At 39.7% G+C, this 14,307-nt stretch overlaps 2 protein-coding genes across 3 annotated transcripts in view; both read right to left on the bottom strand.

The window, feature by feature from the left end:
* The window catches only part of kiaa1549l (KIAA1549 like), a 65,176-nt gene extending 63,763 nt beyond the window's left edge, over nt 1-1,413 (bottom strand). For both annotated transcript variants that reach the window (XM_023332915.1, XM_023332916.1), the window contains exon 1: nt 761-1,413. In XM_023332915.1, the coding sequence (XP_023188683.1) occupies nt 761-992 (232 nt within the window). In that variant the 5' untranslated portion in view covers nt 993-1,413. The remainder of the gene's footprint in view (nt 1-760) is intronic.
* A 970-nt stretch (nt 1,414-2,383) lies between these two features.
* The window catches only part of hipk3 (homeodomain interacting protein kinase 3), a 41,332-nt gene continuing 29,408 nt past the window's right edge, over nt 2,384-14,307 (bottom strand). Inside the window, exons 10-16 of the mRNA XM_005813722.2 lie at nt 13,385-13,509; nt 12,959-13,126; nt 12,540-12,872; nt 12,309-12,455; nt 11,958-12,217; nt 9,720-9,853; nt 2,384-8,307 (exon numbers count right to left, since the gene is read on the bottom strand). Of these exons, the coding sequence (XP_005813779.1) occupies nt 7,837-8,307; nt 9,720-9,853; nt 11,958-12,217; nt 12,309-12,455; nt 12,540-12,872; nt 12,959-13,126; nt 13,385-13,509 (1,638 nt within the window). The 3' untranslated portion in view covers nt 2,384-7,836. The remainder of the gene's footprint in view (nt 8,308-9,719; nt 9,854-11,957; nt 12,218-12,308; nt 12,456-12,539; nt 12,873-12,958; nt 13,127-13,384; nt 13,510-14,307) is intronic.

Genomic DNA, 14,307 nt, shown 5'->3' with positions numbered 1-14,307 from the left:
GGCATGAGAATGTGTGTCATTAGTGCTGTCCCAGATGCTCTGAAAACAGACTGCCCTGTAAATGCACTGCATTCCCAGAATAACTCCCTGCAGCTCGTTACAAACAATGATACTGTTTAATAACCCCTGTAGTGGAAATGCAACTTAAATGGAACTGTAACAATTTGCACTGATAACAACTCAAGTACAATGAGGTAGTAAAGTTGGACTGAGGGAAAGGGATGATGATGAAATGGCTGTGAGTGCAGCTTGTCTAGGTCTGTGCAGTGCAATCAGATCAGTGAGACAAAGAAGTTAAATGGCTGCAGGTGTAGGAGAGAGATAGCCAGAATCACCACAATCTGAAATACTGACATGTCAGGGTCCTTAAGATATTTTACCAGCCAATAGGTCAGTCAATGACAGCAGTCAATCTTATGTCAACAGCAACGTCTTCCAGCATATGAAAAACACATTGAGATGGTTAAATGATAGAAGTTTTTTTTTTTTACCCCTTCCTTTTAAAAAATGATTTATCAAGCTATTTATCCAGCCGCAGCTCCATCTGCACAGCCCAGGATTCATGCACCCTGCAGTGGGTTACAAAACGCTGCCTGTGTAAAACAAAAGATCCATTTTCCACCCAGTGTGCTCTTTTTTTTTTCATCCTGCTCACAGTAAATACCACATGCAGGGCAGGTTTAATGCAGAAAGACGTTGGTGCAACAGATCAGCATGCGCCTCAGCGTGTTTGGAGCGCATTGCTCGGCGTTGAGCTTACCCTCTGCGGCCACAGCGCACCGGACAAGGAGTGAAAGCAGAGCCAAAGACAGCAGGCAGTATGAGAGCATCCCCGCTGCTCCGGCTCGCAAACCGCTCCTCAAACACCTCCTCCCCCTGTCTCCTCCGGCTTCCCTCCTGCGCGGTGAGCATCCATCATAGGCGTCTGCCCCGCAGGCTCCCGGTACTTCGGGATGACCCGCCCGCCCATCACTCCTCACACCGGGAGCCATATCCAGTGGACAAGTTGCTGAAGTTTCGCTCGTAAATAATGCATTGGATCAATCCACGTGTGTGAACGGGGGGAAACACGGCCGTCACTGGGTCACGTCGTGTGTCCAGGGCTGGATAGAAGGACGAGGGGAAGTGGGGAACGCGACGTTGAAGGGAAATTAAGAAATGCGCCCTTATCGCTCCGCTGCGCTTGGTCCACCCATCATCACCGTGTGGCGCAGAGTGGCGCTCTCACTTTGCCCAGAGGTTTGACATTTAGCCGCTGGAGGTGAAGTGGCTCTCTCAGACCCGCTCCTGATGGATGACGGTCACTGAGTTGAGTGTAGAGGACATTCAGTCACCACCAAAGTAAGCATATTTCCACGGAGCTCGGCGAGTGGGTGGCTCATTTAGGTCTTGTACTCCTCTGGCCAGGCTGAAACAAAATAGCATCTGTATAGAAAGTCAAAGCTGACCTGTCTGCAGGGCGCCCTCTGCTGGCTGTGTTTGGATCAAACTGGGCATTTTTTGTTTTGAATTACTGGCCTCTTTCATCTATGAAGTAAGCCACACACACAAAAGCCACACTTCTACTATGAATGTCATTTCAAAGTTTAGCTACTGTCAACCTCATCAGGCTTGTTGTTGGCATAATGAGAGAAGGCATTTACAGCCGTGGTTGTTGTACCGTTTTAACTCCACAAGATGGCACCCTTGACTCAAAAGACACAAGTTGATGACACACTTCTAATTCACAGCAACACATAGAAACTTATGGAATAAGTATTTTTTCAGATTCTAACACTATAAATATTACTACTAACACTTATTTAGTTAACTTTATTTACAATTGTATATGAACATATTATAAAACTTATTATTGTATAATATTCAAATGTTATTTAATTATTAACATATGCCCATGGATAGGGACACACAATAAACATTAATGGTCTTCTGATCTATTTAATTCCATAATTTCTAACATTATCTTAAAACTAGCATAACATTAACACTGCAAATATTACTAACTTTGTGTTTAAAAAGTAATTTATCTCAATATTATTAAAATACAATAATATAAAAATGTATGCAAATAGTGACCAAAACATAATTTGAGTGTATTAAAACCTCCCAAAAATGAAATTAAATTCTAATTTAATTTGATAAATGTGCTTTATAAATGGTATTTTCAGTATTGAAAGTTTAGTACTAAATACACATCCATGAATATTTTTCTAAACTAAATGTATAAATAATGATATTTAGATAATTGCTCTGTCATACAAAAACAATTCAAAACTATAAACAATTATATAATGTGTCTTGTCAACTTTTGTGCTCCTTGCCCTAGTAAAATAAACTGACCATGAAAGTGGGTGATGGAGGAAGAGTCAGGACACAGGAAGGGCTGCATCAATAGATTTTTTTTAATTCAAAGTGAATTTTAACAATAATACACCATAAAGTCTTATTTTGACACTCACCAAAAGAGTCACCTGGAAAACCCGCTTAATGTGACAAAGTAGAGAAGGCTTGGTCACACCTAAATCACTGAGAACTAGAGGAAACACTATCGCAAACTGTATAAGAGACATCACATCCATAGAGTTAGTTTTCCCAGTCCTCATACTGTAAATATTGCACAGTGCAATTGCTACATGGCAAACTAGTGTAGCACAAAATCAAAAAATAAAAGAAAAAAAGCAAACAAAACATAAAAACAAAGCCACAAAAAATCTACAGGTATTAAAACAGTAACAGTTCAGATTTCATAATAAAGTCTAATTGAAGAGCAATCTAAACAGGTGATTCCATAACTTGCAGTGTGAATTAACTCTGAAATTGAGAGAGATGACCAGAAGACTGAAAAGAAGAACTTGAGAAAAACAATCCTTGTTCAATCAAATCAAAGAGTTACATAGTAGCACATTTAGATCAATAAGAGACCCTGAAGAAAAAGTTCTAAAGGACAATAATGTCATTACCAACATCAGTAATTTCAACAACTGGACATTTTACAGATAGCTGTTTTATCTGCTAAACGTGACCACAAGCCTCCAAAATCCATGAACAAAGATTTCAATCAATTAAAATAAAATGGAAAAGAGTGTAAAGATTTCTCTCCTCTTGCATCCATTGTTTTGTGTGACAAATACGGGAGAGTTGATGCAGGCGCGTTGCTGGTGAATAAGCTTTGAAGGAGTCAAAACACAGATTACATTTCACATGCTTATTATTGGGGACCTATCTCAAGCACTAATGTATCTAGTTCATGCCTCATCATCACAAGATTTCTTTCCCAAAGTGACATTTGAATGTGATCAGTAAAACAAACGGCTAAGAAAAAAAAAAAAATCTCTAAAAACACAAAGATGCATCAGGGTCGTTGTTTGAATGTAGAGGGCAGTTTCCACCTGGAGCACGAAATCAACAACCAGACGAAAAAAAACAACAAACAAAAACACTTTAGCTTCTTTGATTTTAAAAGACCAGTGTTGTCAGCTGTGCTCTAGTTGCTCCAACTTAGCCTCAATCTGCATGACAGAAGACAAAAGTGAAGCGAAGTATGCATGTGTTCATGCAAGGTAACGTAAAGCGTGGAGATTATCTAAGAACACTTTGTGGTGCAACGACCGCACAATGGAAAGTATTGCATCTGCTGTTCAGCCAGAGTGACTATCTGAAGACCACCATGCATCATATCATTCAGTCTAACTGTGGGTTATTTTATCAGCCTGTTGTCACACAGAGGCTTTTTTTGTGGACTATCTGAGAGAGGAGCGGATCAAATTCTCTGGCATGACTCTATGACAAAGTCCTACTTTTGAATTTGTTTCCCCTCTCCCTTTGGTAGAGCGGCCGCTAAGAGACTTTCTACATGATCGTGGGGTTGGATTCTCTGCCTTCTTCGTTCGTTCGCTTTTCTGGATCTCAAGGCACATACACAGTGCTGCTTACACTGTCGCAGTTTCAGTAAAGGACACATAACAACGGCCACCGCCTCGCACTGACAAAAACACTTTGATATGAGTCACTCATAAAGGGGAGAGCGATCTAAACGCAAGGCAGGTTAGAATATCCAACTGATATTCTAAGCAGATAGAACATTGAACAGATACAAAAGGTTGCAATAAATACTTGTAATCGTTTTTGACATAAAACAAGTTGTGAAAATTGTTTTGGAGCAAAAGCATTGGGGGTAAATTTATGTTTCTTACTTTAATCAAACATTTCCAAGCCTCACTAGCTGTAAGTGCTTCACGACAAGTGTGAAAGGGGCACACTGGACTCGTAGTTTTTTTTTTTTGGTGTTGTTTGTTTTCTGGCATCTCACAGTGCTCCCATGACTCAGAAAAAGAGTACTGGTAATACACGGTGTTCGTGCAATGAGAAAGTTAAATCAATCCTGCAAGCTACAGCTTCAGATGTGTACAAAACATCGATATGAAAACATAGAAAACTTAAGTTACATCGATACATCATTTATATGCAGTGACGAGCCCAAGAGGTTAATAAGGATAAAATACTGATGCTGAAAAAACACGCACCCCGAGGAACAACAAATCCAACTAATGTTCATCATCAGCAAATACAGTAGTTACAGTGACACTCCGAAAATGAATGCAAACACAGAAATCAAAACCACTTCTATTTCAGATAATTAGGGACCTATACAAAACGCTAGGTTTAAACTCAGAGAGAAATCACCTAATTTCACAGCTATTGAAGTGGCAATCATCATATAGCAGCTTATCTATGATACATTCAAGAAAGAAATGATACGACTTGTTAATTGCCCAATAAGCTAGACAAAACATCAGCTGTTTTTTTCGTTTTTTTCTTTTTAAATATAACTTTTTTTTTTCTTTGAACAAAACCTCATTCTACAACTACAGTATAACTGAGGTCTATGCAAACAGAATAGCTACCTTGCTCAATATATGAATTACAGTCTTTGGTGCTGCACAAGCAACGTCATTTGAAAAACAAAAGACAGAAGTAAAGGGAAAAAAAAAATAAATACACACAACAAATTAAAACAGTGGCTCCCAAAAGAGAACACACCCATGTTAAAAGGTCTGGGTTGAGTAAAATTTAACTAAAAGACAACCTGCCTGCCAAAATATCCACACCCTTAAAAGAATACGTTGTGGAAACATCTTTGGATTCAATGTCAGTATTCAGTCTCCCTCAGTCCATCAGTATGCCACGTCTTGACTAATCTATGCCCACGATAGCAAGCTAAACTTGTCAGATTATGAAAACATCTCTTGTCCCCATCCGTCTTCCCACAGATTAACCCCCACAGATTTTTTGTCAAATTTAACTTCCAGACTAAGCCTTTCAGATTTTCTTTTTGTTAAGGTGAAGTCATTTTTCTGTTGATTAGGGTGCATGCTAACGTTCACTATGGTGCTGAAAAACAAACTCAGTCTTCATCTTCAACTTTCTGGATGAACATTTTGGGATTTTTTTACTATTAATAGTTTTATCAACTTCGACACATCAGTTCCATTTAAGACGAAACCCTACAGTATGATGCCGCCGCCATCTTTCACTGTTGGTACAATGTTCTTTTGATCTCTTTGATATGTTGAACATGACATTTGGAGTCACAGAAGAAAAGTGGAAATATAGTTTCATCAGACTAATTGATTCTGTGACAAGAAATGCAGCCACTATTTTGAAAATTCCTGCAGCTCCTTTGGTGTTGTTAGTCTCTTGACAGACTCTGTGTCCAGTTTCAGTTTCTTCTTTTCATTAGTTTTGATAAAAACTTCAGTTTATGTAAAGTCCTTATTGTCCTATTTATTCTCCAACCATCAGTGAACACCTCCACTATGGTGATCTGATATCCTGGTAGATAAATGTTCTTTCCAGGTAACGTGTCTGCAAATTAGGGATTTACCTATTGGATGTAAATGACCAAACAAAGGTAAAATCCAACAAGGCAGCTGAATTTCATTTCTGGTTTGTCCAACTCACTTGAGTAAACTTAGGAAGACTGAAAATGACTGACAAGGTGCTTCAACAAAATGAATCAATTAGAGATATGCAATCAAGTTACAAGAGGTTTTTAGCTTTCACATTTTTTCCACAATGTCATTAAAGATGATACACGTTTAGGGCAGTTGTTCATCATAATTCATTATACACTTATTTTTGCACATCACAAAATCTGCCATTTGAACAGGGGTGTGTGCATTTTTTGAGGACCACTCTAAATGAATAAAGAAAATAAAAACACAGCACTTTATATATATATATATATATATATATATATATATATATATATTTTCTCCCTGACGGAATGTATAAAATAAGTAGTTGACACTGATAAGCATTAAGCCTTTAACAAATGGTATCAATGTAAAGGGGAAAAGTTAACTTTGTCACACATGCATAAACGAGAGAATTGCACACAATTACCTCACACCTTAACAAGCATCTGTACTAAATATTCTAGCTCTATAATATATGTCATATATGTGTGTATATCAAATACTGCATGGTTTGCTCAGGCTAAGAATATTCCATACCGTAAAACGAATTTGCATTTTTTTTTTTAAATCTTACCTAATCAAAGCCATGCCCGTCACACTTCTAAACATCTAAAAACAAAGTGAAAACACTCCAAATAAAATTAGAAAGACAAAAAAAGCAAAGAAATATATAACAGACGACTATTTAGATTGTATTGCCGTTTTTAAACAGTACAAATACTGTTAGTAGTAAGAGTTTCACTAAATAGAAAGTGATTATCAAATGTTAAGCAATATCTAGTACTTGCACTTTGTACACTAGTTCATTCGGAAACAGAGGACAAAAAAAACAAAAAACAAACGTGTTTAAGGAAACAGCAGGCATTCGCAACAGCAAAGCATGCCGTTCTTCTTGAAAGAACAGAAAAGGAACTCACTACACACTGAAATATACAAAGACTCCGAAAAATAAGCACCGCTGTCCGCGATACATCACATCCATGCAGGCTATGCATGGAACATATACACATGTGCATATATATACTCACACATAGGATGCATCGACTGATTGGAATTTCAAGTGCTGCAGTCCAGTACATTAATATTCATGAATATAGTCATATATAAGTAGTAACATTAACAACCTCAAATATGTAAGGCACTATGGCTGGGGACAGTTATACAATGCAGCGAGTCTTGTGACACAAATAATAAGAGCAACGTCTATGCATCTTTCCGTTTACATTTTTGCTCATGCAAGACCACATGCAGCGTGATGAACAACCCTATTTAAATCGGATAATTGACTTGACATTGCGAACATCAAAAGACACCGAAAAGGTACAAATACTTCAAACGCAGTACAACATACACCGTGGACAACATGTGCATCTGTCGATCTAGAGCTAGAGACTGGGATGGCTTTACAAATATGGATGTGTCTTGCACACATAAGAAGGCAATGTAGAAAAATAGCTGGGACCGGGGGGTTTTCTAACTATTCAACAACACCCCAATTATTCATCTGTCTTGAGGAGTATTCGTAGAAGATCCAATGCAAAGATATATCAAATGTGCAAAACACATTAAGTGTGAGTTTAACTACTCATTCATTCTATCATTCAATCATTCATACATTATTTCCTTCTTAATTTTTGCCAGATCATCTCCACCGTTGGAACTCTTTTTTTTTCTTCTTCTTTTTTTAAAGCTTAAAAGTTCAATTACAACCAAGTCGACATGATTCAAAAAATAGCTTGTTTTCTCTGTGGTTGTGCCATGGTTTTTTATTAGAAATGAAAACCATGTTGTTTGTGGTTTAGGATGGGATGCTGCCCTGCTTAGCCCCCAGGTGGTAGGAAAGGTACCAGAGCCACACTCAGATGTAGGGGTACTGGTTTAGTTTGGTGGGGCTGAGGGGGAAACTGCCATAAGCAGGCGAGGCGATGTAAGAGTGCGGGGGGAAAAGGGGCTTGAACTGGCTCTGTGGATGCAAGGTGGGGGAGGGGAGCAGCCGGGGGTTGATACCCACTGCCACTTGGTGCACAATGCCTGCCGGGTGGGATATGCCATACGTGGGCTGGAGGACAGGGCGGGAGGTGCCAGGGGAAGCCAGCAGGTGGGCCACGGGGGCCGCTGTAACCAGAGGGCCAGACGGAGGGTACGACAACAGGGTAGGCTGAGAATGCGGGTGGCCCCCAAGGTGGGGGTGGGCGCCTGTTGTGTGGTTTGGACTGCTGTGGGAAAGTGTGAAGGTGTGCCCATGCATGGTGGGAGGGATGTACGCCTGTGGTCGCCGGTTGGCAAAGTTCCCGTTCCATTCTTGGTGGCATGAAGTGAAATGCTGGACCTGAGGGAGAGAAGAACATATCTGTAGTTTATTGCACATAATCTTGGCTTCTATTTATTATTTATTCAGGCGACACTGCTAGTTTTCAATACGAGAAGTGCTGGTATAAAAAAAGACTAAATGAACTGGGACTGCCATTTGCAGAACCCAGCAGGACAAATTTTCCTGTTATCATTTTAATGATAAAATAAATGGTGATGATATTTAGAAAGATTGCTATAGCTTCTGTTCAGTTCCACTAAAGCTGCTTTGTGCTTGCACGTTTAAAACACTCCCAACAATGTAAATTTCATAAAACCTTTGATCTGTCCTGCAAACAATATCGTTGTAGTAATCAAAAATTGCACTGATTCCTTTCATTCAGTTTCAGGATGCACTGTTTGTTTTTAAATTGATCAATTTAAATGATGTTTTGCATGTGTTTTTGTACGTGTGTTCTTAGATTCTATTATATATTTTGCGTGTTATTGTGCAGAAGAGTCTGTTATAAAGTTTAATTGATTGATTGAGATTTCCGTGGATGTTTATTACTTTAAGTATGGAGCCATCATCATAATGGTTTACTTTATAGGCTTATCACACTGATCCAGAATTTCAGTTTCAGTCTTTGCTCAACTCAAAAAAAGTTACAATGTAATAAATCTGTTTAAAAAGTTTGTTTCAGTTGAGAGTTGTTCGTTTTGATTCATTTAATACATAGAAAACAACATTTCCTATTTTATTCAGTTTTTGACTTTACAATCGCAGATCATGGCAAACATCGTCTGATTTTTACACTTAAAACAAGCAAGACACAGTACTATACAGTGGAACTGTTCAATAATTAGGAGTGTGTACATCAGAACAGATAGTGGAGTGAATAAAGTTCCATTTATAACATGAAGTTGAAAACTAATCACACGCACTGGCACAAAAAGACAACATTTGCGATTCAAATGTTCTCCTTACGGCTCTTGATTGCCCACATGCAGTCACAACCACCGAAGTACCTTCAGAAGTCACCCTTCGTAACAAACTGCCAGCTTCTTGTCAGATTCAATGCCTCCCCTCAAAATATACAGATGCTAAATGTTAATACCCTAAACTGGCAGTGGTATAAAAAGAAAAAGATGACAAGCAAAAATCAGCACTACATTTGCAAGGAAGTACAGCAGCTAGAGTATGTGCACTCCTGTCATTGATCTATTTAAGAAGGTGAAGCATGTCTTTCTACCAAGAGATACTAAGCTCATCATAACAAAACTGCACTCAATAAAATCTAATTAGCTCTCATCAGACCGATGCCAATGCTGCAAAATTAAGCTCGACTGATGAAGTGCAACTGTTTTCTGCATTTAATAACCCTTTAACAGTGTAGAAGCGCAACCATTACTCTCCTTTTAAATACTGATTTTCTTTGCGAATTTCCTCACCTGCCCAAAGCCTATAGGCTGCTGTTGCTGGGGCTGGAACACAGGGCCGATTTTCTGAGGCCTGTTGAGGAGCGGTGTCGAGTGGTGATGCTGTCGCCCAGGAATGCCTCGCCCTTTGGAGTGGCACGAAGACTCTAAGACCGAGAGAGGTCATGTAACAGGAGACAGAGAGAGAGAGAGAGACAGAGATAGGGGATAACACGTGAATACAGAAATACTGGTGCTCAGGTCTTGGTGTCAGAAAGGATATAACAAGCAAACAGGACTTGAGTTGGAGCATGTATCCAACTGCAACAACTGCAAATGCACAGCATATCTCGGTACCCACTTGGAAACATTTGCAGCTCTGTGGGCTTATTAGAGATTTCAGCTGTGTGGGATCAGTTCCAAAGCTTAAAGCATAGATGAGTATAAATAGAAGTATTTTTGAAGAAGAGGAGAGGTTTCTAACTAAGCTTGATCATAAAGCTTATGTTGAGGGTCAGATTGTTTGCTATAAATAAATCTTTCAGGACTAAAATAGAGAGATCTGCCCTTTTATGTTGGGCTTCATTTGTAGTAGTTTAAAGGCAGGGGAGAGATACGCCATTGACACGAAAGCAAAATGAATCTATATGATTTTCTTTTAGGATTTAAAGCCAAACACTTCACTTTCTAAACTCAGAAAAAAGTCATACTTAAATTACTCTTCACAGCAGTTACAAAGCCCACAGAGATAATGCGTAGCAGCATAAAAGCTACACTTCAAACATTAGTTTTTTTTAAAATAGCAAGAAAATAGTACATTTTTACCTATTTTTTTTCAGAGCATTGAACATTTGCTGGTTATTACACATGTACTACGCAGATTTGAGAAGTGCAGATCCACACAGTTTCAGCAGATCTCAGATTTAGAGAAATGTAGTCATCATGCAAGTGTTCACATCAGAAATCAGAGCAGATTCGTCACAGCAGGGAACCCATAATCACCTGTGAGAACCTCTGTGGCCTACTAACACAGCATAATCCCAGGCCATCTGACCTGTGGAGCAGACAGCAGCACTGTTGACCAGACCTTTGACCTCGCATAACGTACTTAAGCACTTGGTAGCTGTCTGAGTGGATAATACCATCAAAAACAACATAGCAACAAGATGGAAAGATGTCCCATTATTTCAGTTATTGCAAGCTGTAATTTATATTAGAGGGAAAATATGTTTCCATCAAACCACACTGATTCCTTCAGACAATTTTGGAAAGTGTACCTGGCTCCTATTCCACAACAATGGATAAATTCAAATTTAAAGGACATGTAACATATTTTAGTGCCAGAAATGTTAGTTTGAAACACAAATAAATAAAATCAACCTTTAGGTATTCAAACACGTTCTTCATAAACAAGAGGAAGCTTTTGAGTCATGCCCTGTTAAGATTGTGGCTTTGCATCCATGAAGCCTGACATTGTTTCAAACCAAAATGCCTGTACATCTCTCGGAAATCACAGAACAAATTGTTTTCCAGGTAAAAGAACAGATAAATTAATGTAGTGAGTAATTCTTCCATAGAAATCACCTATGTAGTGAAACATGGGTGTACTTCATGGACGAAATCAAAGGTCAGGGGGATGGAGTTCTCTTCACTCAGCCAAAACCAGTTTGTTTCAAACAATTTGTTCCAAGACTATAAAACAACTGAAATCTTAAATTAATAGAAGAAAGAACCCAAAACTGAGGGACGAAGACATAACAGTTTAAGTTTATGACTGATAATTCAAGTGGTCAACATCCAAATGACCAAAAACACCTGAACTTTTGTTTGTGAACTATAAGTTTATCATGGCAAAAAAAATGTTATTCATTGAATATTTTCTGAAGCAGCACATTTTTTTCTACTGTGCCTGAGTCAAAGGAAGGATAACATTTGACATTAGATATCTTCGAGTATTTTGACTAGCTACATACAGTTCTACAGAGCTCTTGAGAGCTCTGATGGAGAGGAATGACGTTTTCTCAGCTTCATCACTGTAGTGGAGAAAAACCCTCATGACTAAAACACGGGCAGATTATGTCTAGAAAAAGTGACACTTGCTCAATCACTGCAAGTCTCTGTTGTCAGGAGAAACAGGAGGGCTGATGGCCTTGGGGTTAAGAGTAACAATGGTAGTCAATGGTTAGGCGCAAAAATAATGATATATGTCCTTTAAGGAAACAAACATTTAAATGCATTTCTGTTATAAAAACCTTAGACTTCAAGATTTACCTGTGTTTCCAGGTGTTTCGCTGATAGAACAGTTGTTGTTATTGTTCTGCACCCGCATTGGAGGCACCACAACGGTGCGTACTGTAGGCTTGCTGGGCTCAGTTTCAGGGGCAACGCACGCCACACGCGGCTCACAGTTCTGGTTGCTGTCGGCGATGTAGCGGCGCTCGGTAAAGGGACTGCTGCTGTGGCCGGAGTTGTGCGAGGCAGGCGAGCTCTCCACCGTGTCACAACCGCTCTCCTGTTCGTCATCCGACATGCTGGAAAAGGTTGGTAAATCAGCTGTTTCTGTTGAATTCAAAATGTCTAAATGCCCTGGATGTAAAAACGTGACCAAAAGTAGAGCTTTACCTATTGGGTTGTTTGCATGGGGAGTTGTTGGACTGGGCTGAAGCTGAAGAGCTGGTGCTGAGCGTGCTGTCTGGACTGCTAAGAGAACATACTCTCTCCATACTGATGGTGCTCTGACATGCTTCACAATCTGCACTGCCCTTACACCTGTGTTGGTAAGCAGAGTAAAAATAAGATGCAAAAGCCTTTAGAACGAGAAACAGAAAACTGAGCCTGATGCTCAGTACTTACTCCCCCATTGAGTGTCTTTGTGCATCCTCCTCTTCATCGCTGCTGATACTGATGACACTAACAGTTGGACTGGCAAGGCCAGAGATCAACATTTCCTGCCGCTGTTCCTGCGAAACCGAGAGCTCCTCGCAGTCTGGCTCCACTTTACAGCAGCTCTCCTCATCGTCCTCCTCGACCTGATCCTCCGCTCGCCCCTCTCCTAGGGCGCGCCCTTCTTCTTGACATCTGGCTCCCTCCTCCTCAATTTCCTCCACATTCTTTGCTGTGTCGGCCATTTTTGGGGACTGGCATGCCACATTTTGAATGTTTGTGTTTTGGGAGGTGTTGCTGCCCCTGCACAACGAATAGAAAAAAGGTTGTCAGTTCCCACAGGTGCATGTTTTCATGTCTTTCTTAAGGATGAATTCCATGTGAAGTACCTGTTCACACAAGGCTTTGCTCGCTTGTTTGCCGCTGGCTGTGGCCACACCACATGTGCGATGCCTATGTTGACTGGCTGGTGGGTGGACATGGTCATTTGGTTGGTTAGGAATGGCTGAGGGTGTGCAATCATGGAGCTGAAATGGTTACCATGGGGACGCACTTTCCTGCAATAAGAAAATAAAAGCCGAAAGCTTTTAGCACAAATTCTGAATGTCAAAGGTCAGCTTTGAGTCAGGCATCATTAACATCAAGGGGAGGAAACAATACAGCTTCAGCCTACTACATCCATTCCTTAAGTATGGCAACCAAAAGTAAAAAAAACAATAAAAAATACATCAAATAAAAAGCTGTACATATAAGGCTTTACAATGAAAGTATGTTACATCAAGGATATGTAATACTAAAGTAGAAAGATTTCTCACCCCCAGTCACTTAATCTCTGTGTGCCAGTCACAGTGTCAGAAGCCAGTGTGGTTGATGGTGGGGGGACAGACGTAACCTGCTGCCAAGTGGGCACCAAGATCTGCTGGGCACGGCTCGACCAGGCCTGTCAGTGTGTCGGAAAATAGCAACTGAATGTTTGACCTACTTCAATTAGGGATACACTTTACCTCAGTCTCTCAGCCTAAATACTAGTGTCTTGGGAATACATTCACAGAACTTTAACATGTTGTCAGATCACAACCAAACAGCTTAATATTTTTATGAAAATTGTATGTGACAGAGCAACACAAAGCAGCACAGAGATGGGAAAAGGAAGGAAAAAATATGCAAGATTTTCAAAACTTTTGCAGGTAAATGTCTGAGTGTGCGATGTGCACAAGAGTTCAGCCTCTTTTAATTTAATACCTCTAAATAAAATTCAGTGCAAAACAACCTCCTTCAGAAGTCACTTATTTGCAAAAATAGAGCCTGTGTGAAAGATAATCTAAGTATAAATGCAGCTGTTCTCTGTTGGCTACGGGCACTTGTTAGAGAGCATTACAGAGAAGTGTCACATCTTATGTAGGGGACACAGCAAACATGTGATACAATTTTTTTTTTTTTTTGTCAGATTAGACCAAAATGCTACACATGGAGCAAAAGCAGCACAGCACGTCACTGTGAACACACCATCCCAACAATGAAACGTGGGAGTGGCAGAATTATGATGTTGGGATGTTTTTCTTCAGACTATTAGTGGCCACAAAAGACTTGAAAGTAAGGTCAAAGTTAAACCTTCCAGAAGGGTAATGACTCTAGATATACAGCCAGAGTTACAATGGAACGGTTTAGATCAAGGTATTTTCATGTGCTAGAATGGGTCAGTCTAGACTAGACTGAGACCAAAATGTGAGAATTTAAG

Source organism: Xiphophorus maculatus, chromosome 4 (genome assembly GCF_002775205.1).
Source record: "Xiphophorus maculatus strain JP 163 A chromosome 4, X_maculatus-5.0-male, whole genome shotgun sequence".
NCBI classification, from domain to species: Eukaryota; Metazoa; Chordata; class Actinopteri; order Cyprinodontiformes; family Poeciliidae; genus Xiphophorus; species Xiphophorus maculatus.
The sequence above is the reverse complement of the archived record's forward strand: the minus strand, read 5'-3'. Positions and strand labels throughout refer to the sequence as shown.